The sequence below is a fragment of the Chelonia mydas genome, chromosome 1 (assembly GCF_015237465.2).
Source record: "Chelonia mydas isolate rCheMyd1 chromosome 1, rCheMyd1.pri.v2, whole genome shotgun sequence".
NCBI classification, from domain to species: Eukaryota; Metazoa; Chordata; order Testudines; family Cheloniidae; genus Chelonia; species Chelonia mydas.
Window position 1 is genome coordinate 347310774 of NC_057849.1, and position 26961 is coordinate 347337734.

Here is a 26961-nt window from a genome sequence, read left to right on the forward strand (position 1 = left end):
GTGGCAAAGGCTGGTGTATATCCATTTTCCATTGATGAAGTGGGGAACCAATTAATAAATCTGCACTGCTCATCTTGAGCAGTGCAAGACTGTATATCCTGAGGTACAGTGCTGGGAGCTGGGGGGATTTGGCAGGTGCCTTTCTCTGTGTGATTCATGAGTGGCTCTGGGAGCATTCATGCAATCTAGCTGGGTATGGAGCTCCACATGCTGTTGGCTGAGTGATCACAGCACCTGGAGGGGTTTGCTGCTGGTTACTAACAAGGCATTGTGAGAGACAGCCCAGGATGGAGAGAGTTAAGAGGGCACAGCGGTCCCACGGTCCCAGGCTGCACCCCAGGAATCCCGCCACAAACAGGACCAACAGGTATTCATCCAAAAGTCCTAAAGGAACTCAAATATGAAATTGCAGAACTGCTAACTGTGGTATATAACCTAGCATTTAAATCAGTCTTTGTACCAGATGGCTGAAGGGTAGCTAAGGTAAGCCAATTTTTAAAAAAGACTTCAGAGGTGATCCTGGCAATTACAGGCCAGTAAGCCTAACTTCAGTACCAGGCAAATTAGTTAAAACTATAGTAAGGAACAGAATTATCAGAGACGCTGTTGAACATGATTTATTGGACAAGAGTCAACACATCTTTTGTAAAGGGAAATCATGCCTACCAATCTATTAGATTTCTTTGAGGGTAGCAACAAGTGTTTGGACAAGGGTGATCCAGTCAATATAGTGTACTTGGACTTCTGGAAAGCCTTTGACAAAAGCTATTAAGCAAAGTAAGCTGTCATGGGATAAGAGGGAAGGTCCTCTCATGGATCAGTAACTGGTTAAAAGAGAAGAAACAAGGAGTAGGAATCAATGGTCAGTTTTCACAGTGAAGAGAGATAAATAGCAGGGTCCCCCAAGTATCTGTACATGGACATGTGCTGTTCAACATATTCACAAATAATATGGAAAAGGGGATGAACAGTGAGACAGCAAAATTTGTAGGCGATACAAAATTACTCAAGATAATTATGTCCAAATCACACTGCGAAGAGCTCCAAAGGGATTTCACTAAACCGAGTGACTGGGCAACAAAATGGCAGATAAAATTCAATGTTGATAAGTGCAAAGTAATGCATGTTGGAAAAAATAATTATAACTATACAGACAAAATGATGGGATCTAAATTAGCTGTTACCACTCAAGAAAGACCTTAGAGTCATTGTGGATAGTTCTCTGAAAACTTCCGCTCAATGTGCAGCAGCAGTCAAAAAAAGGAATGTTAGGAACCATTAGGAAAGAGATAGATAATTGAAGGGTTAAAATCCACTGCTGATGTATTAACCTGGTATATGGTATATACGAATACATTTATTAAAGTACTGATTAAATGTTAAATGTTAATTTGGTAACTTGAGACCATGGGCAGAGACATTATGTAACCTTTGACCATTGGCTACTGTGCTATCATGTCTTGCTGCTAGACCTATCCGAGGAAGTGGGACTGCCTACCCCGTCACTTTCCCCTGCCCATGGAAAATCCACATATTCCATTGTAATCAATTGATTGACAGTGTCTCTGAGCCTAGTAAGCAAGGTGGCACTCCGTCAGCGCTATACGTAATAAACTCCTGTGCTTGACCTCTACACGGTGTGGATTTATGTCCTTCAATAATAGAACAGAAAATATTATAATGGCACTAAATAAATCCATCCTATGCTCACATATTGAATACTGAGTGCAGTTCTCGTTGCCCCATCTTAAGAGCTATATTAGAATTGGAAAAGGTACAGACAGAGAAAAGCAACAAATACAATTAGGAGTACGGAACAGCTTCCATACAAGGATGGATTGAAAAGACTGGGACTGTTCACCTTCTGAATGAGACAACTAAGAGGGGAGATGACAGAGGTCTATAAAATCATGACTGGTGGGGAGAAAGCAAATAGGAAAGTGTTATTTACCCCTTCACATAACACATGAACCAGGGTCACCCAATGAAATCAATAAGCAGCAGGTTTAAAACTTACAAAAGGAAGAACTTCATCACACAATGCACTGTCAAGCTGTGGAACTCATTGCCAGGGGATGTTGTGAGGCCAAAAGTATAACTGGGTTCAAAAATGAACAAGATAAGTTCATGGAGGACAGGTACATAAATAGCTATTAGCCAATAGGGTCCAGGATTCAACCCCATGCTCTGGGTGTCATTAAGCCTCCAACTACCAGAAGCTGGGACTTTATGATGGGATGGGTCCCTTGAAATTGCCCTGTTCTGTTCATTCCCTCTGAAGCACCTGGCCTCTATCGGAGATAGGATACTGGTCTAGAGGGACCATCGGTGTGGCCCAGTATGGCTGTTCTTATGTCCTTAATTACAGCCTTAGTCATTTTCCCTGGTGCCCAGGTGATGCTCATGTGTTTGTTGTTCCCAGGATCCTCACCACCACTTTTACAAAGACCAGTACCAGCCAATGAGGAGTTGGTGTCAGACCTGGGGATCATTCCCTGAAAGACCAATGTGTGACTGGGAAATAATAGGAGAGAACGTGTGTTATATTGTTCCCAGGACAATAAATCTAAATGAAACAGCATTCTGGCAGCTTTCCCATGTGACCCTAGCAGTGGCTGTCTGCCTGGATATTGCCCAACCTCACCCAGCTCTCCACTGTTCCGTCAGCAAGATGGCAGTATCAAACAGTACCAAACCCTGGCATGGTGGAGGGGGTGAAAGATGGCGCTGGGTTCTACAGGACAATGGAACTGCACCTACTTCTAGGCAGGAGTGAGTGAGTACTGCCAGGAAGTCAGTTCGGCTATAGTGGATGTTCGATTGTCTGCAATATGCCACCTCGATGTCTTCGTCCTCAAAATACGCTTCATTGTCATAGCAACAACAAAGTCAACTATGGCATCTGATGTACTCACAGGTTTCCTGAGGCACGGAAATAGATTGGGGGTGGGAGGAGAGAAAAGGAAACGAACCCCTGCTTCATGAACTCTGGGCACATGCCCCTTTGGTATCCAGGACAGCTCCTGTTCTCCGAGGTGCTTGGTTAGGAAGTTGCAGAGCCTCAGAGATCAGGTTACTGCACTGTATCTTCACACTCCGCAGATCAGCCCGTTCCCACTCAAACAGTGTCCCTGCTCCCCGCAACCACGGAGAGACAAAGCAGGGTCCCCGATTAGCTCCAAGAGCTGGGACTTCCCAGGAACACAAACACGTCAGGTCAGCTACATCCAGCACCACCTGTCACAGCAAACGCCACTGAAGGAGGCAGGCCTGGTCCAATATCAGCTTCGCTGAGGCTGAGATCGCACCAACCCACGCACACAAACCCAGCAGCCCCTTCCAGTTCTCTCACAGCTCCAGCACAGGAGCTCACAAACTCAGCAAGGAACCACAGTGGGCTGCTGGGTGAGCACCAAGCGACCTATCTCCCTCATCCCCACGCCCTCTCTTACCTGGCCTTGCCTCGGCTGCTTCTCCTGAGTGTGTGCATGTCGGCCTCCTTCTCTTCCTGCACGCGCTGCAGAGATGGGGAGCGGCTGTGAGTGCTCCGGGAGCTGCCCGTGCTCGCCAGGCTACTGTCCCCCACCCCCGCCCCAACAGCAGCTTCCTGCATCTGTGCCAGCAGCTGTGGGGGCAGGCTGCGGAGCGAGGGCACTGGTGAGTAGGACGGGTGGCTCTCGGCTTTCAAATTGTTGTCGCTGGCAGAACGCTGCAGCATGCGGGGGGAGGAGAGGCCGCCTGCGCCAGTGATCCGTCTCCTCTTTGTGTAGCTGGGAGTTTCTCTAAAAGGCACTGCAAGAAACCAAGCAAAGAGAGTCCCATCAGTTACCAACCGCGCAAGAAGCTAAACGCAGCTTTGCAGTGCTCAACGTCTCTGAAAATATTCATTTCTACCAATAATGATGTTGATTGCCACGAGAAAATACGTAGTCTGGTTTATTTCCAGTGCTGGCCTGTTGCTCCTAGGGTTACCAGGTGCTGAGAGCCAGTCCTGAGAAGCAGCACAGTGAGTTCCTGGAGACACAAGTCACCCATCATGCCATGTTTCTGTTAATTGGGGTTCAGGATAATGGAACGAAGGTGAATCTCACCCAGTCCTGTTTGGCTAGAAAGACGGTGAAGGTGCAGGGCCTGCTGCAACCCCCCAGGCAGGGAAGGAGAGGGGAACATAGAGGGAACGTGGGAATTGCCAAACTGGGTCAGACTCATGGTTCATCCATCGAGTCCAGAATCCTGGCTCTGACACCATTCCAGGCATCCGCCTATTAGCCTTTCACCAGGAGGAAAACTGACCACTCATAGGGAGGTGTGTAGAATGGACTCTCCCTCCAATTCCTTCACAACTCTCGCCGCACCGACTCTTAAGTGCCCTGTCATGACCCCAGGCTCCCTGTGCCCCAGGCTCGGGGCAGCTGCTGCCACCCGCAAGGTTCTCATTTGGAAATTACAGCTCCTCTCATCCCTCATTTTGCTCCCTCATTCCGAAGTCCTGTCCTCAAGCGTGGGGAGCTGACAGATAAAAACAATGGATGCTCTTCGCAGGCCACTGCACAAACACCCCAGGAAACTCCAGACTTGGTGAATGAACCCATGAATGAGCAAATTTAGAGTCCCTCCGGACAGGTCCGAAACAGCCCTCCTCCAGCTGGCAAGCCTTAGCACTCCGACCAAATGGCTATCGCCCGACTGCTAAAATTCCCACTAACATCCCACAGCAGCTCCCAGAAACCCAAAGCGCCTTGGGAGTCCTCAATGGCTGGATCGCTGCCTCAGGTCCAAAGCACAGGTCTGACATCCCAACAACTCCCTACATAACACACCACTAACTGAGCATGTCACCCAACAGTCTCCACAGCCTGAGTCCACCATTCCCGCCTCTGTCCCCGCTCCCTCACCACTGCGCTGCCCAAACCCTCTAGCATCCCCACCTTCTCCTGTGTGCCTTTATGACACCCAGGAAGCTACTGAAAGAGCCACCTTCTACCTCAGTAAAGAAAATGTTACGGATACTGTGGAGACTGGACAGAGGGACGTGGAGGTAGCAGAAGCATCAGAGGCCTTGTCTACACTAGGGGCTTGTTTACACAGGTGGTTTAATATGCAGCTTTTTACTTAGTCCAGTTTGAAACGGCTTGTTTACACGCAACGCAATCCATCACAGTGCACTGACTATGTTTATCACAAGCTCTGGAGTTCTCTTTTAAACTGCAAAGCCAGTCAGTCTGGGCTATGATTCGTGTGCATGAAACAGTGCTGCAATCTCCTTTGACAGTCTTCGAACAGCTGACCCCCTCTGCTTTGTGGGCAATGGTTTCTGACCTGTTTCCCTGTGGGCCCTCCTCTGCTCTCGAGTCAAGCTGATCAGATGTCCCGTCACCCCATTTATAAGCTGGGGTACTGCCAGATTTTGTCCATTCACTATTGGATTCCAATTTAGCACAAGAGCTTCAAAAGTATTCCAGCAGCCCTACAAAATGCCTGGAGTTGCTGCATGGACCTGCGCTGAGACCCCAGATCTCATTGCAATCTGGGGAGAAGCCCTGGTGCAGGAAGAGCTTGTGGCCAGGCACTGGAAGACATTTTTGTGGATATTGCTAGGCCATGCCCAGGATGCAGGACAGTGCTAGATAAGGAGACAGCTAGCTCAGAAGCACCTACATTAAAATGAGGAATGACAATAATGAGGGATGACGAGGGGACATGTAACCAGTCCATTTTTTGAGGCGCTCGACAACATTTTGCTAATTCCATGACCATTGAACCCTGGCAGCTTGTGGCGCCTGCTGGCCGCCTTCCCCCAAGGATGGTCAGCAAGAGTCATGGGGGGATGAGCTTGAGGAGGCCAGTGGAAAGATCTCCCCTTAAAGCCAGGATCCCTTCGGGACTTGGGACCTTAGAATCCTAGAAGATTAGGGTTGGGAGAGACCTCAGGAGACCTCATTTGTGCAGGAGACATGGAAGGCAAGCCTGATTCCCTCCCTGCAGCAACCAACCCCAATTCCCAGACCAGGGCTGAGGCAGCTGATTCTATGGAGAGAACCTCAACATATAAATTTTCCTGTTACTTTGTTACTAATTTACTATTTAAGTTTTAATTTATTATTAGTAAGCTACACCGCCGTGCTATCTTCTGTTCTGGGTGTCCCCAGCCGCATCCCATTGTAGACGGATGCGAGCTAGAAGCTTCTCCATGTCAAGATCCCCGCCCCTCCCTGCCTCCCTCGGCCCATGCTGTCCATTCAGACCCTGCACAAGCACCTTTCCAAAACAGTGACTGCTCCATTGGGCAAAAACACAGAGTGCAAAGGCACCGAGTACTAACCGTATCCAGGCTCATGCTGTTGATGGCACGTAACAGGTGGGGCAAGAAAGCCTGGCAGGCCAAGCAAACTGCTTTGAGCTCTCTGACATTTATGTGGAGGGAGCAATTGTCCCGCGACCAGCGGCCTTGTATGCTATCCCCAGCCCAGGTCCAAGGCATCGGAGATCAGGGTCAGTGACGGGGAAGAAGCCACAAAGGGAACTCCCTCCAACACTGATACAGAGTCTAACCACCATTCCACGAATGACCATATGTGATCTGGCACTCTGACTACCCAGTCTAGATCGGGCCTCTCGGGGATGTAGAGCAACACCAACCATGCTTGCAGTGGCTGGAGATGGAGCGAGGCATGATGGACCATGTAAGTACATGCCACCATGTGACCTAACAACCTCAGGCACATGTGAGAGGTAGTGAGCGAGTGGGCCCTTACATGACAGATCAGGTCTGTTATGGCTCGGAAATGGGCCTCCGAGAGGAAGGCCTGGGCCCGCGTGGGGTCGAGGACCTCCTCTATGAATTCTAGCCATTGCACCAGTATTAAGGTCAATTTCTTTTAGTTTATTAACAAGCCCAGGTCATGGCAGGTAGAAAGTACCAGATTGAGGCTCTTTTGCACTTGATCCCGAGTTCTGCCCTTGATGAGCCAATCTTCGAGATACAGATAGACCTGGACATCTCGACACCTCAGATGAGCAGCCATTAGTGCCTTGCATTTGATGAACACTTGTGGGGCCAATGAGAGTCCAAAGGGGAGCGCCATGAATTGGAAGTGACACAGACCCACCACAAAATGGAAGAACTGTCTGTGCCCTTGGAAGATGGAGATATGAAAATACTCGTCCTTCAAGTTCAAGGCAGTGTACCAGTCTCCAGGATCCAGGGAGGGAATTGTTAGTATAGAGGTCTGTTTGTTAGCCTAGGATAGAATTTTGGGTTTGACTTTTTGATACTCTTATACCAATATGTGTAAACAAAGGACAAAGACACTGTGATGTTGCTTCTGCCTAATCAGATGGATTTGGGTAAACAGAGAGGTGGCAAAGTTTGTAGATGATACTAAACTGCTCAAGATAGTTAAGACCAAAGCAGACTGTGAAGAACTTCAAAAAGATCTCACAAAACTAAGTGATTAGGAAACAAAATGGCAAATGAAATTTAATGTGGATAAATGTAAAGTAATGCACATTGGGAAAAATAACCCCAACTGTACATACAATATGATGTGGGCTAATTTAGCTACAACTAATCAGGAGAAAGATCTTGGAGTCATCGTGGATAGTTCTCTGAAGACGTCCACGCAGTGTGCAGCAGCAGTCAAAAAAGCAAACGGGATGTTAGGAATCATTAAAAAAGGGATAGAGAATAAGACGTAGACTATCTTATTCCCCTTATATAAATCCATGGTACGCCCACATCTTGAATACTGGGCACAGATGTGGTCCCCTCATCTCAAAAAAGATATACTGGCATTAGAAAAGGTTCAGAAAAGAGCAACTAAAATGATTTGGGGTTTGGAACGGGTCCCATATGAGGAGAGATTAAAGAGGCTAGGACTTTTCAGCTTACAAAAGAGGAGACCAAGGGGGGATATGATTAAAAGGAAGGAGGAGGATCCAGGGAACTATAGGCCAGTCAGCCTCACCTCAGTCCCTGGAAAAATCATGGAGCATGTCCTCAAGGAATCAATTCTGAAGCACTTAGAGGAGAGGAAAGTGATCAGCAACAGTCAGCAAGGATTCACCAAGGGCAAGTCATGCCTGACTAATCTAACTGCCTTCTATGATGAGATAACTGGCTCTGTGGGTGAGGGGAAAGCAGTGGACGTGTTGTTCCTTGACTTTAGCAAAGCTTTTGACATGGTCTCCCACAGTATTCTTGCCAGCAAGTTAAAGAAATATGGGCTGGATGAATGGACTATAAGGTGGATAGAAAGCTGGCTAGATTGTCGGACTCAAAGGGTAGTGATCAACGGCTCCATGTCTAGTTGGCAGCCGGTATCAAGCGGAGTGCCCCAAGGGTCAGTCCTGGGGCCGCTTTTGTTCAATATCTTCATTAATGACCTGGAGGATGGGGTGGACTGCACCCTCAGCAAGTTTGCAGATGACACTAAACTGGGAGGAGAGGTAGATACACTGGAGGGTAGGGATAGGATACAGAAGGACCTAGACAAATTAGAGGATTGGGCCAAAAGAAATCTGATGAGGTTCAACAAAGAGAAGTGCAGAGTCCTGCACTTAGGATGGAAGAATCACATGCATCGCTGCAGACTAGGGACTGAATGGCTCGGCAGCAGTTCTGCAGAAAAGGACCTAGGGGATACAGTGGATGAGAAGCTGGATATGAGTCAACAGTGTGCCCTTGTTGCCAAGAAGGCCAATGGCATTTTGGGCTGTATAAGTAGGGGCATTGCCAGCAGATCAAGGGATGTGATCGTTCCCTTCTATTCAACATTAGTGAGGCCTCATCTCCAGTTTTGGGCCCCACACTACAAGAAGGATGTGGAAAAATTGGAAAGCGTCCAGCGGAGGGCAACAAAAATGATTAGGAGGCTGGAGCACATGACTTATGAGGAGAGGCTGAGGGAACTGGGATTGTTTAGTCTGCTGAAGAGAAGAATGAGGGGGGATTTGGTAGCTGCTTTCAACTACCTGAAAGGGGGTTCTAAAGAGGATGGATCTAGACTGTTCTCAGTGGGAGCAGATGACAGAATGAGGAGTAATGGTCTCAAGTTGCAGTGGGGGAGGTTTAGGTTGGATATTAGGAAAACCCTTTTCACTAAGAGGGTGGTGAAGCACTGGAATGCGTTACCTAGGGAGGTGTTGGAATCTCCTTCCGTTGAGGTTTTTAAGGCCAGGCTTGACAAAGGCCTGGTTGGGATGATTTAGTTGGGGTTGGTCCCGCTTTGAGCAGGGGGTTGGACTAGATGACCTCCTGAGGTCCCTTCCAACCCTGATATTCTATGATTCTATGACAGAGGTCTATAAAATCATGAGTGGTGTGGAGAAAGTGAATAAGAGAAAGTTATTTACTTGTTCCCATAATATAAGAACTAGGGGCCACCAAATGAAATTAATGGGCAGCAGGTTTAAAACAAATAAAAGGAAGTTCTTCTTCACTCAGCGCACAGTCAACGTGTGGAACTCCTTGCCTGAGGAGGTTGTGAAGGCTAGGACTATAACAGGGTTTAAAAAAGAACTGGATAAATTCATGGAGGTTAAGTCCATTAATGGCTACTAGCCAGGATGAGTAAGGAATGGTGTCCCTAGCCTCTGTTTGTCAGAGGGTGGAGATGGATGGCAGGAGAGAGATCACTAGATTATTACCTGTTAGGTTCACTCCCTCTGGGGCACCTGGCACTGGCCACTGTCGGCAGACAGGATACTGGGCTGGATGGATCTTTGGTCTGACCCAGTATGCCCATTGTTATGTTCTTATTTGTTAGTACACTGGGAATAGATAAGAGCAGTTAAAGTGTTACACAGAGCACACAAAGATTGCCTCAACCCCTATCTCAAGGCAAAATCAAGCAACCAGTCGGGAGGGGCAAAGGGCTTGGTGGGAAGGTATAAAACACTAAAAGACCAAAGAAATGCCCCTCCCTGACTGAGCACAACCTCACTCCTTACCCCTCCCATGGGGTACAAAAGAGGTGGGATGAAGACCCTCAATCCAAAATGGAACATGACCCTAAGTTGTAAGGAGTGGGACTTTGAGCATGCATTTCAAGTATAATTATGTCTCCGGAGGGGCAGGGGGGACACGGGGAAACAAGGCTCTGCAGCGTCAGAGTTATGGAACACATTTGCTGGAAACTAACTCCAATAAACATCACATTGTCTACACTTCGACTTCTGGTCTTCTGCTTTCTGTCTGTGTGACAAGAACCAGGGGAGAGGGTGAAGGGAAAGCCCTCTAACAAGAATGATGGAGGCTTGTGAGACCATGCGAAACTGTAACTTTTTGAGATAGTTGTTGAGGCGTTGCAGACCCAGGATGGGTCTTAGGCCCCCTTTCACTTTTGGAATTAGGAAATAACGGGAGTAGAACCCTTTCCCCCTCATTTCTCGAAGGACCTCCTCCACCGTTCCCAGCTGTAGGAGGCTTTCCACTTCCTGAGCGAGGAGTTGTTTGTGAGAAGGGTCCCTGAAGAGGGATGGGGAAGGGGGGTGGGACAGAGGGGTGGTAGAGAATTGCAGGATACAGCCCAGAGATACAATGCCGAGCTCCCAGCGATCCGACGTCATTCGTGACCAGGCTGAATGGTAGTGGTGTAGGTGGTTGAGGAAAGAGTAAGGTGGATCCAGGAAACTGACTAAGGCATCACTCTTGAATGCGCCCTCAAATTGAATGCTTCTGGCCCCTGTGGTGTTTCACCAGGCCAGACTGAGTAGTGAACAGGAGGTAGAGGGACAGCGATGACCAAAACCCGTGTCTGTCCCTTCTCCAAGCGGAGCCCTGCTGAGGAGGGCAAGGCCTAGGAGGTGGGGGCAGCCTCAACTGCTTCCTGGCCGTTTGCGGCGTATGCAGGCCCAGAGAGTGGCAGGTGGCTTTAGTGTCCTTGAGCCCATGCAGTCTCGCATCTGTCTGCTCAAAGAAGAGTCTGCTCCCATCAAACGGGAGGTCTTAGATGGAGGATGACATCCCCTGGGACAGGCTCATGGTTTGAAGTCAGGAACCGTGCCTTATAACCACAGCCAAGGCGACCACCCTGGCTGCCAAATTGGCCGCATCCCTGGCCATCTGGAGGGAGCTCCTGGCCGCTGCTGTACCCTCCTCTATGAAGGCAGTGAACTCTTGGGCCAAGTCTTGGGTCAGAGCGTCTTTGAATTTCTGGAGGGAGTCTCACAGATTAAAGTTATACCTCCCCAATAAAGCCTGGTGGTTCGCCACCTAAATGGAAAGATGGCCACTGAATAGACTTTCCTCCCAAAAAGGTCCAGCCTCTTGGCGTCTTTATTTTTGGGGGTGGAACTTGCTTGCCCTGGTCTGTCTCTCTCATTGGCAGCAGCTATGACGAGCAACCCTCGGGACAGATGGGTATAAAGTTATTCAAACCCCTTAGCAGGGGCAAAATACTTCTTCTGGGCCCACGTTGAGGTGGGTGGGATAGAGGAGGGGGGTTTGCCAGAGGGCTTTGGCTATTTTTAGACCCCTGTTGTGCCTGGGCAGTGCAACTCGTGAGGGGGCTGCCATCGAAAGCACGTGTACAAAAGGGTCAGAAAACTGCCATTTCCTCCACCTCCAGGCCCGAATTCTCAGCCGCCATTCTGAGTAAGGCTTGGTGCTCCTTCAAGCCCTCAGGTGGGTTGGCGTGAGAGGGCCCTGCCACTGCCTCGTCCGGCAACGAGGATGAGGATTGAACCACCAGGGAAGAGTCTGGGACACTGTTGCCCGTGGGGGAAGGTTCTTTTGGAGCGGGCATCCGCTCCTTCACCCCAGTGTCAGATTCAGCTCCACACCCCGAGCACGGTGCCATCAGCCTGGGGGCTGCTTCTCTGAGGCAGCAAGGGAGGAGTGCTGCCAGAAGGGCATTGGCTTAACCGGCATGCCCCACCCGTTCCAATATGGCCACCGTACAGGCCACTGGCCCTGCTGCCAGGTCGTCACTGTGGGAGCAGAGGAGTCCTCGGGTGCCCACAAGGGCCGCTGCTGTTGTGGTGAGGGGCTGAAGTCCCATTCCAACCCAGATGAATCCCCTTCCGGTGACCAGGGTGGGGCCGCCCGAGCTTGTGTCTGACAGCTGACCGTAACCATGGGGGAGTGATGCCTTGAATAGGAGGACTGTCTTTTCAGGGATCAGTGCCAGGAGCAGGAGATCAGTGCTGCACCGGTGACCGGTTCCATAGTTGAGGGGAACAATGCACCGACAGAGATCTACGCCGAGGGGTTGGCTCACAGGAGAATGATCAGTGCCAGACATACAGTGACCGACGTCTCCTCATAGGCAATCCGCACCGAGTTGATCATGACCACGAGTGCGGTGCCAGCAACCTAGGTCATCTAACGGGAGACCTAGGCTGTGGAGACAGAGAACGCTGCCTCCGCTCCAGGGATCAGTGGCGATCGACTGCCCACTGGGGAGGTCTCATGGCTAGCTTACCCCCTTGGGGAGCCTTAGCTGGGTCCAATGCCATGCATGGTACCGGCAGCTGCTATAGGGGTTGCTAATGGGCATGGGACTATTGCAGGCAGAACAAGGCTTAAACCTGAGGACCGGGACATGCTCTGTCCCAGGGTTAAGTCCCCGTTGGGACTCTAACTAACTAACACTACTTAACACCAACTTACTGACTAACTACTGTAAACAAACTACGTACACAGCTAACAACTATGAGAGTTAGAGAGAAAACTGTTATCCACTTGGGAGGCAAAGGGAAAGTGCTCCAACCAGCTGTCCCAGGCGGTATGAAGGAACTGAGAGGGCGTAGGGCTGGCAGTGCCTGATATACCGATGCAGGAGTGCGGCTCTCCAGAGGGCGCCACAGCCGACCCTACGGATACCACTAAGGCAAAAATCTCTGACAACTGTGCACGTGGGCACACACACACCTAGAATGGAATTGACATGAGCGAGCACTTGGAGAATACCCCCCGCCCACCCAACTTAGTTCACCATCTCAAAAGGGCAAGGGGCGGCATGCACAGCTGCAAACTGTACCACCACCACCCTATGGCAGATTTTAATAGCGAAAACATGCTTTGGTGTGAAATGTAAACGTTTGGTGAGACAGAGATTACAGGAAAGAGAGTTTGGCTAGCAGTCTCACTTGACATATGAGGTAGAAATGGACACTGCCCCCCAGTAAAAGTGCAATGAGTACAGCTCCCTGCCGAGGGATACATGCCCTATGTGCATTCTTACAGTACAATGGCTTTGCTCTGGTGCTAGCAACGCTCTTCCTGGCTTTTCATAGGCTTACCTAGAGAAAGGCTGGTAACAGCGAATGCTTCAGGCAATCAGCGCAGAACCCTAGCTATTGTGTTCTGCACTTTTACCATGTCTGCAGGTGTGATACAAACAAAATCTAAGACGGAAAAAATGTCTAATTTTTGTTCAGAGATTATGAGGGATTATTTCCTGGTATAGCCTGGGTGACGCCATTTTACAGCACTCCTTAGGGGTGGGTGGGGGGCATCCTGGTGGATAATGTCACAGCGTCTCTCCCTGGTCTGCCCTTATGAATAGGGCCACTGTCTGCCCCGTCACCTGCCTCAGTGTAACGTTATCGAGGTCAGGTCAAATTAAAAGGGATGTAAAGGGGATTACTATCCAGCTCACTCACAGGTTCACCTGGCTAATGCCCCCAACACCATGTAAGCACCTCCAAGGCACAACACAACTGCAAAGCCAGATGGGGAACTCAATTCCCAACACCATCCACAGACTGGGGAATACAAATCCCAACCCATCCCTCCCCACCCCCTGGCCTCCACGGCACCATGGCCAAGCCAAACAGCATATACCGCACAGGTAAAAAACCCACACACCATTCACCATCTCAGAGGCTCACCCACAACTGGGAAAAATCTCAGGGTGGTAAAGCTGGAAATGCATGTAAAAAATGCCATCACGGCCTCCCTAGAATATGAACAATACCTGCTTGCCATTTTTGTTAAATATACCCACATTTGTGGCACCTGCACTCGCCAGACCCTCAAGCACAGGGCCCTTATCAACGGGGGAATGGCGGGCAAATCTGAGGAGGAGAAAATGGGAAACTCTCAGAGACATCATGACACAGTCCTAAAGAAAAACAAAAATCGTGACACGGGGGTGGAAATATCTGAGGGCAGACTGGGGATCTGGCAAGGCACTTTCAAGGGAAATCATGGCAGTGGCAAAGGATGCGTGGCAGTTGCCAAGGAAAGAATTACCATGCCCGAAAGAAAGGGAGACGCAGATCCTGGAGGCAATACAAAGCCAAGGTGCCCTATTGTAGCACGTCACTACTGGGGCAGCAGGCAATGCAGTACTGTAAGCCAACACCCCGCCATGCTATGCAGCCCCTGGACAATACAGGTTACTGGGCACAAAAGCTCCTCCACCCTGCTGTACCCCTGCAGCACTGCTCCCACAGGCCAGTCCCCTCCCAGAGCCCAGCTGAGAGCAGTATAGTATATTGCACTATAAGGTGGGTAGAAAGCTGGCTAGATTGTCGGGCTCAACGGGTAGTGATCAATGGCTCCATGTCTAGTTGGCAGCCGGTGTCAAGTGGAGTGCCCCAGGGGTCGGTCCTGGGGCCGGTTTTGTTCAATATCTTCATAAATGATCTGGAGGATGGTGTGGATTGCACTCTCAGCAAATTTGCGGATGATACTAAACTGGGAGGAGTGGTAGATACGCTGGAGGGGAGGGATAGGATACAGAAGGACCTAGACAAATTGGAGGATTGGGCCAAAAGAAATCTGATGAGGTTCAATAAAGATAAGTGCAGGGTCCTGCACTTAGGATGGAAGAATCCAATGCACCGCTACAGACTAGGGACCGAATGGCTAGGCAGCAGTTCTGCGGAAAAGGACCTAGGGGTGACAGTGGACGAGAAGCTGGATATGAGTCAGCAGTGTGCCCTTGTTGCCAAGAAGGCCAATGGCATTTGGGGATGTATAAGTAGGGGCATAGCGAGCAGATCGAGGGACGTGATCGTTCCCCTCTATTCGACACTGGTGAGGCCTCATCTGGAGTACTGTGTCCAGTTTTGGGCCCCACACTACGAGAAGGATGTGGATAAATTGGAGAGAGTCCAGCGAAGGGCAACAAAAATGATTAGGGGTCTAGAGCACATGACTTATGAGGAGAGGCTGAGGGAGCTGGGATTGTTTAGTCTGCAGAAGAGAAGAATGAGGGGGGATTTGATAGCTGCTTTCAACTACCTGAAAGGGGGTTCCAAAGAGGATGGCTCTAGACTGTTCTCAATGGTAGCAGATGACAGAACGAGGAGTAATGGTCTCAAGTTGCAATGGGGGAGGTTTAGATTGGATATTAGGAAAAACTTTTTCACTAAGAGGGTGGTGAAACACTGGAATGCGTTACCTAGGGAGGTGGTAGAATCTCCTTCCTTAGAGGTTTTTAAGGTCAGGCTTGACAAAGCCCTGGCTGGGATGATTTAACTGGGACTTGGTCCTGCTTCGAGCAGGGGGTTGGACTAGATGACCTTCTGGGGTCCCTTCCAACCCTGATATTCTATGGTTCTATGATTCTATGAGTAGCACCTGGACCCCAGCTCTTTTGAGACCTCGATTGCTCCTGGTACCTTTGAGCATCGACACTTCACATCAGAAGCCCCACAAACCAAAAGAAGCAGAGCCAAGATGTATACCGCCTGGGACTTTATGCCTCCCCACCTCTTCCGTTGTTCCCTGCACTGCACTGTTGCGCTTTGCTGTTTTGTTTCACAGCTGGTTTAATTAAAAGGGGGTTTTTTTGTAGCTAGATAATAGATTGGTTTTTAACACATTGTTTCATAATTAAAAGCAGTCGTTTCAGTTGCAGTTTCATTTATGTTTGTTAATTAATAGATTGTTTAATAACAAAAACCTTTACAATTTCATTCATGAGGACGTGACAGTTCATTTTACACCAAAAATACTTAAGTTTGCACTAATTCATAAGGTTTTACAAACACATGTAGGCAAAGGCACAAGGTACAATAGGGACTGCCACAACGTTTCACATCAACCGCCCATACACAACACTGAACTCACAAAAAACTTCCAGTCCCCACCCCTTCGTGGGATGTAGAGCTGCACAATTTCAGGCCTGAGACTCAACATAAGAGCAGGCATCCCTGACAACAGTGCCCAGGCTGAGCAAGCCTCTGAACCTCAGCCTCCCCCAGGATAACCAGAGCAATGGCCACATCATTAATGTCCATCACGTTCCTCGGGATAAAGATTCCTTTCTCCATCAATATAAAGAGAGCTGGAAGATCATAGCATGATGGCCCCTTCCAGACCACCCAGCCACAGTGGTCAACAAGCCCTTGAAGCACCCTGGAGAAATACCCCTTTCTATTTATGAGTTCTGTGCCCTGATGGGGGTGGTGGTGGGGAACAAGCACATGGGTTCCATCCATCACCCCAGTACATTTTGTGAATTCCAGGAGAGCAAAGCTGTCAAACCTCCTGAACACTACTGAGCTTTCTAACTCGGTTCAACAATACCTTGTCCATGGCATCACACACCTGCATGACGGCCCCAACAGCTGATCTTCCCATGCCGAATTGGTGTGCTACGGACGGGCAGTATTTGGGGCTGGCCAGCTTCCAGACAGCAGTACTGACGTGCTTATCCATGCGTATGGGGCAGTGCATGTTGGTACACTGCTGCTGCAGCTCCCGGGTTTATTCAGCACGTAACTCCAGGAAGGTTGCCCTCATCATCCTGAAATTCTCTCACCACAGCTGTTTACCCCAAGTCTGCAGAACAATTCTCTCCCACCACTCCACGCTGGCTTCCCAAGCCCAAACATGGTGCTGCGTGCTGTGAAGTTGCTCCAGGAATGGGTCCTTTACACCAGTTGCTCAGTGTATTCCTGTTCTTCCTCTTCCACATCCTGGTTCCACTACTGCTGAAGACCCTCCTGCTGCTGCCACCACATCATCTGCCTAGTGGACCCCCAAGCCAAATTCATTCTGTTTTGACAGCTGAAATACTGCCCAAGCAGCTTTGTGTATTCAAGGTTGTCAGCATAAAGGCACGGAGCATTGGTGGGTCCACGCTGGCCAAGCGCAAGTTGGAAATGGCACTAGCCCGCCCAGAAAGGAAGCTCAGGGCGGAGATAGATGAATCGTAGGATTTTAAAAAAATTTGAATGCACCTGGCTTCTGCCATGTCTCCCACAATGCAAAGCGTGAAAAGGCCCGCATGCACACTGCTTAACATCGAAGCAAAGGAATATGTGCTATCCTTAGAGAACACTGTGCCCTCAGTTCAGAATAAACTGTTCCATATGTACACAACGAGGCACATTGACAGAGGGCACACCATCTGTGTGCATGCTACTACCGAGGCTTGAACCCTGCACTTACCCAACGCACAGCAAAAAGCTGTGGATTAAACCCCGGGGTAGACAACCCCTAGGAGAAAAGGTGTTTACCACACTGTGTCAGCTAGCATGTTTTTAAGTCAGTGCAGATATGGTTTAGTTCCTTTAAACCCTGTTAGCTGGTTGTGGACAATCCTAGTGGGCAGCCTAGGGCTGACCATGATCAGCTCACCTCTCACACATTTTTAAAGGTCAAGCTCTGTCTACACGAGGTAGCTAGTGTTTAAAACATGATAGTGAATACATGTGAGATCACCTTTTATCTTAATCTAGCGCAGACCAGTGAAATGGTGTGAGCCTGCTCAGCAGGAATGCCTTTCTCTGTTTTGCATTTACCCACATCCCTAGGTTCTATCCATCCTAATGTCACTATTTCCATAGCAACTAACACAGGTTAAATGTAAAAAGGCAGAGTGTAAGCTCTGAAGGTGGCCTAATCATGCTGTCTGACAGGTTTCAGGGAAGGGGGCAGGCAGGGTATCTTTCTCTGCCTTTACAGAGGCCTCATGGCTCTTTTCAACCTGAACTCAAGCCCTGCACATTACCAGCTGTGCCATGCAACCAGACACTCCGCTTAGTTCACAGAAGAATCTTTTATGTTCAAAATACATAACTTTCAATGTCCTGTAAAAACCTTCCTGTTGTCATAGCAACTTGATGCACTTATTCTCTCTGGTTTTAGTCACATGGTTCTGGAATTTCACTTCAAGGTGCCAGAGTTCACAGTGGTGATTAAGCCCCATTCAGTCTGTATCCTGCACTTATATGGGATGGAGGGAGGTAGAGGAGAGGCGAGTTTCCAGAATAGAGACCAGACTATTCTTCAGCCATTGGTACCCAAAAGCAGACCCCTGCATGTCTCCTTGGATGAGTTCATAGCACTCTCCTCCTCCTTCCTGCACAGGTGATTTCCATGTGTACCATCAGGTCTCAGATGTGCAAAGTGGAAGAAGCAGAGCACCAGGAGAGGTGGAGGACAGCAGGAGGTAAAAGGAGATGTCTTCTTCCCCCTGAATTTTAGAAGGGTTTATCTGTACAAACACTTAGTTTGTGGCAAACTGGGATGTATATCTACCCTGCACTAGCCTGCGGCACATTGAGTGTCTGTGTGTACCCGGCTGCCGGGCATTACAAGTCCCCTAGTGCTCAATGACCAATTCCAGTTTCAAAGCAGGGTTAATAGCCACTGTTGATGTGCCAGCTCAGAGACAGGGAACTAAAGACACAAGTGAGAACAACTGACGACAACTGCTGGTGGGCAATGACACCAAGCCCATGGGCCAAATTCACCCCTGGTGTAATTGTATTGAGTTCTGGGGTCAAAAAGCACAAAAAAGGATGACCTGGATAACTACAGACCAGTTAGCTTGACATCAATCCCAGGAAAAGTCATGGCAAGGCTGATGCAGGATGCAGGTGGTAAAGATTTAAAAGGATGGCAACATAATTAATTGAAATTGACATTGTTTTATGAAAAATAGGAAATACAGAAAACTTGACAGCATTTTATGCTATTACAAATTTGGTTAACAATGGTAACTGGTGCCAAAAACAAACAGACTTCTTTGAGGCATTTGGCTTTGTTCTACACAACATTCTAATTTTGAAAAAAGCACCATTCAGAATCAGAGGAGCACATATTAAATGAATTAAGAACCGACTAACTGACAGAGCTAAAAAAGTAACTGTCAAGTGGAAATTATCATCCGATGGGGAATTTCTAGTGGGCTCCTGCAGGGTTCTTTTCTTGGCCCAATGCTATTCAATACATTAATCGAAGATCAAAAAGAAAATACAAAGTCACTGCTGGTAAAGTTTCCAGCTGATACAAACATTGCTAGAGTGGTGAATAATGACAGGACAGATCAATTGTATAGACCAGTCCGGATAGTTTTGTGGACTCATCCGAAAAACATGCATTTTAGTATAGCTAAATACAAGGGCATGCATCTAGGCACCAACAATGTTCATCATGCTAACAGGCTGGGGGATTGTATTTTGGAAAGCAATACCTCTGAAAGGGTTTTAGGGATCATGGTGGAAACTAAATGAACGTGCAATGTGACGGCTAAGAGCTAATGGAATCCTGGACTGTATAAGCAAGAATAGTAAGTAGGAGTAGGAAGGTGGTTTTTTTCTCTGTATATGGCATTAGTGAGACCATTACAGAATACTGTGTCCAGGACTGGTGCCCACATTTTAATAAGGATATTTTCAAATTGGAAAGGGTTCAGCAAAGAGCTACAAGAATGATTTGGGTTCTGGAAAACCTTCCTGACAGCCTTTTTTGCTGCACCCAGGAGGATTTGGATGCAGTGGATAACCTGGCCCAAATATTAGTTTATGTAAGTGCCCCTTGGACATGTGGCGCTTTACAGACTTCTGAGACCAAAAGCCAAATTTTGGTCTCAGTTATACCCATGTAATCCTGTTGACTTCAGTAAGGTGAATCAGAGTAACCCAGGGCAAGAATTTGACCCTGGGGCCCTATGGCATTATCCAGTCCACAGGCCTGATCCTGCTGCTCCTTCTTCCCTCTGAAGTAAATGGGGCTACTTCCAAGCACAAGGATAACTCATACATGTAAGGGTCTGCAGAGCCAATCTTCTAATGAGGTATGTATCTAGCTTGTCTCTCTAGGTTCTACACTGCACGCATCCTCCTGCTATCTGATAGTGAACCAAAGCAGGGGAAGGGCAGGAGGTAGGAATGCAGAAGCAAAACTAAGGGATGGAGAAGCTCCTGGGAGAGCAACAGTTTGGTTTAGGTTTTGCTGTAAATGTGCTGTACAAGGTAATTATTAGTTTCTTGATGCTAATTGCTTAGGGGAAATGTATAATTGTATGTTTCACTGATGTATTCCAGATCTCTTTAATGTGCTCTTGTTGGCAAGTGAGCTGTTTCTACTACCCTGCTTCCAGTGGAACTGGACTCTGCAGAGCAGGGGGGGGCTTGCAGGACTTGGCCCCAGGCAAAGTTACAGCTCTTTATGAAGTTTTGGGAAGTGTTTCTTATTGGGCTTTCTAGGGGGATAATTTGGAATAGCTTGGGCAAAATGGTTCGTGTTTAAGACAGAGGTAAGGTTTCTATGAAGAGAGACGATATCTCCCCAAAAGAGAACCTGGGAAGGAATAAATACATCAATTGGGTAAACAGTTTAGACTCTGGCAGGACTCCTCTGTCTATAGCTGTCTTAGATACCCATGAATTTGTGCTTAAATAAAATGGGCCGGTCTCAGTCCCTGCCTTCCCCATTGTGACTAATGTGCACTCAGCATATAAATGGGACACTGTGTCAGGCGCTGCCTCCGGGTAGCCAGGCCTAGTGGCTGGAGTGGAGGTTGAAGCAGGACGTCCAGTCAGGACTTGGCCAAGGATGGTGCTGGAGTCTGGGGGCATGCCAGGGTCAGAACCGAGCTCAGAGTCCATAGACAAGCCATAATCAGTACCACACCGAAGTTCAGGTACAAGCCAGGAGTTGAAGCCAGGTGGTCAGAGCCCAGGGACAAGCCAAGACAGGATCGTAGCTAGGGTTTAGATACAGGCTAAAGGTTCAGGTTAGGTGGTCAGATTCTGAGGGTTCAGGGAGGGTCAGGCAGAGGAGGCAAGGCTGGAGGAGGTCAGTAACAGGGCTGGAGCAAGATGAGGGTAGGGCAAGGCCAGGACTGGAACAGGGCTCGGGCCAGGCAGGGACCGTGGCAGGAATTGGATCAGGAGCAGGCTGGGAGTCACTGGAGCCTGGCACGCTGCAAGGCAGCAGGAGGGTTCCTGGCTGCGTAGTGCTATTGCACAGACCTTCCGCTCTGGCACTCAAGTTAGTCATCTTGACACCTGTTTTCACACCCTCTAAACGAATGCTACTGCCAAAAAGCATGGCCATACCTCCACTCGCCTCAACCAGGCCTTTTACCGACAGCACTCCCTCCGGCTCAGTCTAGAACATAAGAGCACATCACATGTCCATCTCCCTTACACATTCACGACGACTTTCCAAATGTCTGAATCATTAAATCACCATTCAAGCAGCCAAATGAAGCAAGCACCCATTTTATCATCTCATTGCGGAAGTAGGATGGTAGTCTTCACAGCCAGTCAAACCCGACACCACTTTCCAGCCTCAGACCATATATAAAAGAAGAGTACAGAGGTGAGTCATGTCTGCCTCTGAGAGAAACTGTTCCGATGAAGTGAGCTGTAGCTCACGTAAGCTTATGCTCAAATAAATTGGTTAGTCTCTAAGGTGCCACAAGTCCTCCTTTTCTTTTTGCGAATACAGACTCACACGGCTGCTACTCTGAAACCTGTTCTGGTACTGACACTCTTGGTTTGGTGATTAAATCTAAGATCACCTGCTGCATGAAAGGGTTAAAATCCGAGAAAAGGCCCATGCTACAAGTGGCCATGAGACTGAGGGCTTGTCTAAACTATGAAGTTAAGTCGACATAAGGCAAGTGTATGGCGGTGTACACACTGCAATTCTCCTCCCGCCGCTTTAACTCGCCTGCTATGCCGACCTAATAAAACCACATAGACGAGAAGCATAGAGCTTACGTCCACCTCAGTGGCCTCCAAGAGGCGTCCCACAGTGCCCACCATGACTGCTCTGATCACCATTTTGAACTTCACTGCCCTTCAGCCAGGTACACAGGCATGCGCCCCTCTCCTTTAAAGCCCCGGGAAGTTTCAAACTTGCTCTTCCTGTTTGCTCCCTATGGAGAGCTCAGATAGCTCCTGCCCAGCTGAGCATGCCGGCTCCACACAGCAAACACATTCCTGCCTGAAGTACACAGGACGGGGTGGATCTTCTGGGGCTGTGGGGAGAGGGGGCTGTGCAGTCACAGCTCCGCTCCAGCTGCAGGAACTTTGATCTCTACAGCCAGATCGCTGGAGGCATGGTGGAGAAGAGCTTGTAAAATCAAAGAGCTGAGGCAGGCATGCCAGAAGGCAAGAAAGGCTCTGGTGAGGAGCTGCAGACATGCTGCTTCTAAAAGGAGGGTGCTGAGGTCAAGGTAGTGGCATATGGGTGGGAGGGTGGTGGAGGAGCAGTCAGGGTGGGTTCAGGGCCAGATTTACACCTTACACACCCCTAGGCACAGCGTCTTCAGCGCCCCCCCACCAACAGCTAACCTTTGTGTTTTCTGTAAAAAATGAAATTAAAAGAAATATGATAATTTAAATATTCAATACAATAACAAAAATACATGTAATTAAAACAATCTCATAGGTTGCAGGTAGGTGCTATTTTACTGCACATTGCTTCCTTAACTTCTGCTCCGCAAACGCGCTAATGATATCCTCGCAATCCATATTTTTTAAAAGTTCTCCTTCAATAGTTAGAAGGCAGAGTGCATTTAATCGTTCTTCCACCATGGATCCCCGCAAGTTGTTTTTAAACTCTTCTCTGAGTGGAAAAGGATCACTCCCTGGCAGACATGCCAAACCCGTGAAAAAAACGCAGAAATCGGGCTTGTTTTTGGTTTAATTGGCTTGTGAGTTGCTTGTTGGCTAGTTTTTTGCTTTTAGCTTGCTGCTTGTTTGTCTTGTAGCTTGTTGCTTCTTTTTTTTTGATCGGCTCCCTGCAAGCAAGGGCAAGGGAGACAAGCGGGGGCAAAGGGGGGGGGAGAGTCAAGGGTGCACAGCAGGCCCACCACAGTCCCAGATTGCACACCGCGGGGATCTAGTCACATAGGGTGTTGGAGTTCTTAGGGATTGGCTTGTTTTGGCCTTGTTTTGAAATTGGATTACCTTGATTTTTGGCTAATTGTGAAAGTCGGGGTGCTTATTTACCGAATGAAAGTCGGCAACTATGCTCCCCTGAACAGTTCATCGCTGGAGTTGAGAGAAAAAAGCGAAGGGCAATCTAAACATTCAGATAATTATCCTGCAAGTCCTTCTCAAGTAACATACTGCATAACTGTGTCAATGGGATGGTTGTCTCCTCCATCAGTTCCTTCAGTTGCCCGGTGAGGTGGATGCATTCATCTGTAAATGAATATTTCAAGTACTCATTGAACGCCGCTAACAAATTAGCAGCGCCTGTCAAGATTTCCCGATATAGTAAATGTTTTTAAGTTTTCTAGAAAACTGAAGTGTTCAAACAGTATGTTGTAAGCCTCACTTCATAAGAACATAAGAATGGCCATACTGGGTCAGACCAAAGGTCCATCCAGCCCAGTATCCTGTCTGCCGACAGTGGCCAATGCCAGGTGCCCCAGGGGGAGTGAACCTAACAGATAATGATCAAGTGATCTCTCTCTTGCCATCCATCTCCACCGTCTGAAAAACAGAAGCTAGGGATACCATTTCTTATCCATCCTGGATAATAGCCATTAATGGACTTAACCTCCATGAATTTATCGAATTCTCTTTTAAACCCTGTTCATAGAATCATAGAATATCAGGGTTGGAAGGGACCTCAGGAGGTCACCTCAAAGCAGGACCGATCCCCAACTAAATCATCCCAGCCAGGGCTTTGTCAAGCCTGACCTTAAAAATATCTAAGGAAGGAGATTCCACCACCTCCCTAGGTAACGCATTCCAGTGTTTCACCACCCTCATCGTGAAAAAGTTTTTCCTAATATCCAACCGAAACCTCCCCCACTGTAACTTGAGACCATTACTCCTCGTTCTGTCATCAGCTAACACTGACAACAGTCTAGATCCATCCTCTTTGGAACCCCCTTTCAGGTAGTTGAAAACAGCTATCAGATCCCCCCTCATTCTTCTCTTCCGCAGACTAAGCAATCTCAGTTCCCTGAGCCTCTCCTCATAAGTCATGTGTTCCAGTCCCCTAATCATTTTTGTTGCCCTCTGCTGGACTCTTTCCAATTTTTCCACATTCTTCTTGTAGTGTGGGGCCCAAAACTGGACACAGTACTCCAGATGAGGCCTCACCAATGTTGAATAGAGGGGAACGATCACGTCCCTCGATCTGCTGGCAATATATATACTTATACACCCCAAAATACCATTGGCCTTCTTGGCAACAACAACACACTGTTGACTCATATCCAGCTTCTCGTTCACTGTCACCTCTAGGTCCTTTTCTGCAGAATTGCTGCCGAGCCATTCGGTCCCTAGTCTGTAGCGGTGCATGGGATTCTTCCGTCCTAAGTGCAGGACTCTGCACTTGTCCTTGTTGAACCTCATCAGATTTCTTTTGCCCCAATCCTCTAATTTGTCTAGGTCCCTCTGTATCCTATCCCTGCCCTCCAGCGTATCTACCACTCCTCCCAGTTTAATGTCATCTGCAAACTTGCTCAGGGTGCAATCCACACCATCCTCCAGATCATTTAAGAAGATATTGAACAAAACCGGCCCCAGGACCGACCCTTGGGGCACTCCACTTGATACCAGCTGCCAACTAGACATGGAGCCATTGATCACTACCCATTGAGCCCGACAATCTAGCCAACTTTCTATCCACCTTATCGTCCATTCATCCAGCCCATACTTCTTTAACTTGCTGACAAGAATACTGTGGGAGACCGTGTCAAAAGCTTTGCTAAAGTCAAGAAACAATACATCCATCGCTTTCCCCTTATCCACAGAGCCAGTCATCTCGTCATAGAAGGCAATTAGATTAGTCAGGCACGACTTGCCCTTGGTGAATCCATGCTGACTGTTCCTGATCACTTTCCTCTCCTCTAAGTGCTTCAGAATTGATTACTTGAGGATCTGCTCCATGATTTTTCCAGGGACTGAGGTGAGGCTGACTGGCCTGTAGTACCCAGGATCCTCCTTCTTTCCTTTTTTAAAGATGGGCACTACATTAGCCTTTTTCCAGTCTTCCGGGACTTCCCCCGAGCGCCATGAGTTTTCAAAGATAATGGCCAATGGCTCTGCAATCACATCCGCCAACTCCTTTGACACTCTCAGATGCAGCGCATCCGGCCCCATGGACTTGTACTCGTCCAGCTTTTCTAAATCGTCCCGAACCACTTCTTTCTCCAGAGAGGGCTGGTCACCTCCTCCCCATGCTGTGCTGCCCAGTGCAGTAGTCTGGGAGCTGACCTTGTTCGTGAAGATAGAGGCAAAAAAAGCATTGAGTACATTCGCTTTTTCCACATCCTCTGTCACTAGGTTGCCTCCCTCATTCAGTAAGGGGCCCACACTTTCCTGGACTTTCTTCTTGTTGCTAACATACCTGAAGAAACCCTTCTTGTTACTCTTAACATCTCTTGCTCGCTGCAACTCCAGGTGTGATTTGGCCTTCCTGATTTCACTCCTGCATGCCCGAGCAATATTTTTATACTCCTCCCTGGTCATCTGTCCAATCTTCCACTTCTTGTAAGCTTCTTTTTTGTGTTCAAGATGAGCAAGGATTTCACTGTTAAGCCAAGCTGGTCGCCTGCCATATTTACTATTCTTTCTACACATTGGGAGGTTTGTCCCTGTAACCTCAATAAGGATTCTTTAAAATACAGCCAGCTCTCCTGGACTCCTTTCCCCCTCATGTTATTCTCCCAGGGGATCCTGCCCATCAGTTCCCTGAGGGAGTCAAAGTCTGCTTTTCTAAAGTCCAGGGTTCGTATTCTGCTGCTCTCCTTTCTTCCCTGTGTCAGGATCCTGAACTCGACCATCTCATGGTCACTGCCTCCCAGGTTCCCATCCACTTTTGCTTCCCCTACTAATTCTTCCTGGTTTGTGAGCAGCAGGTCAAGAAGAGCTCTGCCCCTAGTTGGTTCCTCCAGCACTTGTACCAGGAAATTGTCCCCTACCCTTTCCAAAAACTTCCTGGATTGTCTGTGCACCGCTGTATTGCTTTCCCAGCAGATATCAGGGTGTTTGAAGTCTCCCATGAGAACCAGGGCCTGCGATCTAGTAACTTCCATTAGTTGCCGGAAGAAAGCCTCGTCCACCTCAACCCCCTGGTCCGGTGGTCTAAGGCAGACTCCCACCACGACATCACCCTTGTTGCTCACGCTTCTAAACTTAATCCAGAGACACTCAGGTTTTTCTGCAGTTTCATACTTGAGCTCTGCGCAGTCATACTAATCCCTTACATACAGTGCAACTCCCCCACCTTTTCTGCCCTGCCTGTCCTTCCTGAACAGTTTATATCCATCCATGACAGTACTCCAGTCATTTGACAGGTTTCAGAGTAACAGCCGTGTTAGTCTGTATTCGCAAAAAGAAAAGGAGTACTTGTGGCACCTTAGAGACTAACCAATTTATTTGAACATAAGCTTTCGTGAGCTACAGCTCACTTCATCGCATGCATACTGTGGAAAGTGTAGAAGATCTTTTTATACACACAAAGCATGAAAAAATACCTCCCCCCACTCCACTCTCCTGCTGGTAATAGCTTATCTAAAGTGATCACTCTCCTTACAATGTGTATGATAATCAAGGTGGGCCATTTCCAGCACAAGTCCAGGGTTTAACAAGAACGTCTCGGGGGGGGGGGGGAACAAGGGGAAATAGGTTACCTTGCATAATGACTTAGCCACTCCCAGTCTCTATTCAAGCCTAAGTTAATTGTATCCAATTTGCAAATGAATTCCATTTCAACAGTTTCTCGCTGGAGTCTGGATTTGAAGTTTTTTTGTTGTAATATCGCAACTTTCATGTCTGTAATTGCGTGACCAG

At 48.3% G+C, this 26961-nt stretch overlaps 1 protein-coding gene across 2 annotated transcripts in view; it reads right to left on the minus strand.

Moving 5' to 3' along the window:
* The window catches only part of SHANK3 (SH3 and multiple ankyrin repeat domains 3), a 755611-nt gene that overhangs the window by 389458 nt on the left and 339192 nt on the right, over window positions 1-26961 (minus strand). For both annotated transcript variants that reach the window (XM_043522025.1, XM_043522029.1), the window contains exon 12: window positions 3453-3792. In XM_043522025.1, coding sequence (XP_043377960.1) covers window positions 3453-3792 — 340 coding nt within the window. The remainder of the gene's footprint in view (window positions 1-3452; window positions 3793-26961) is intronic.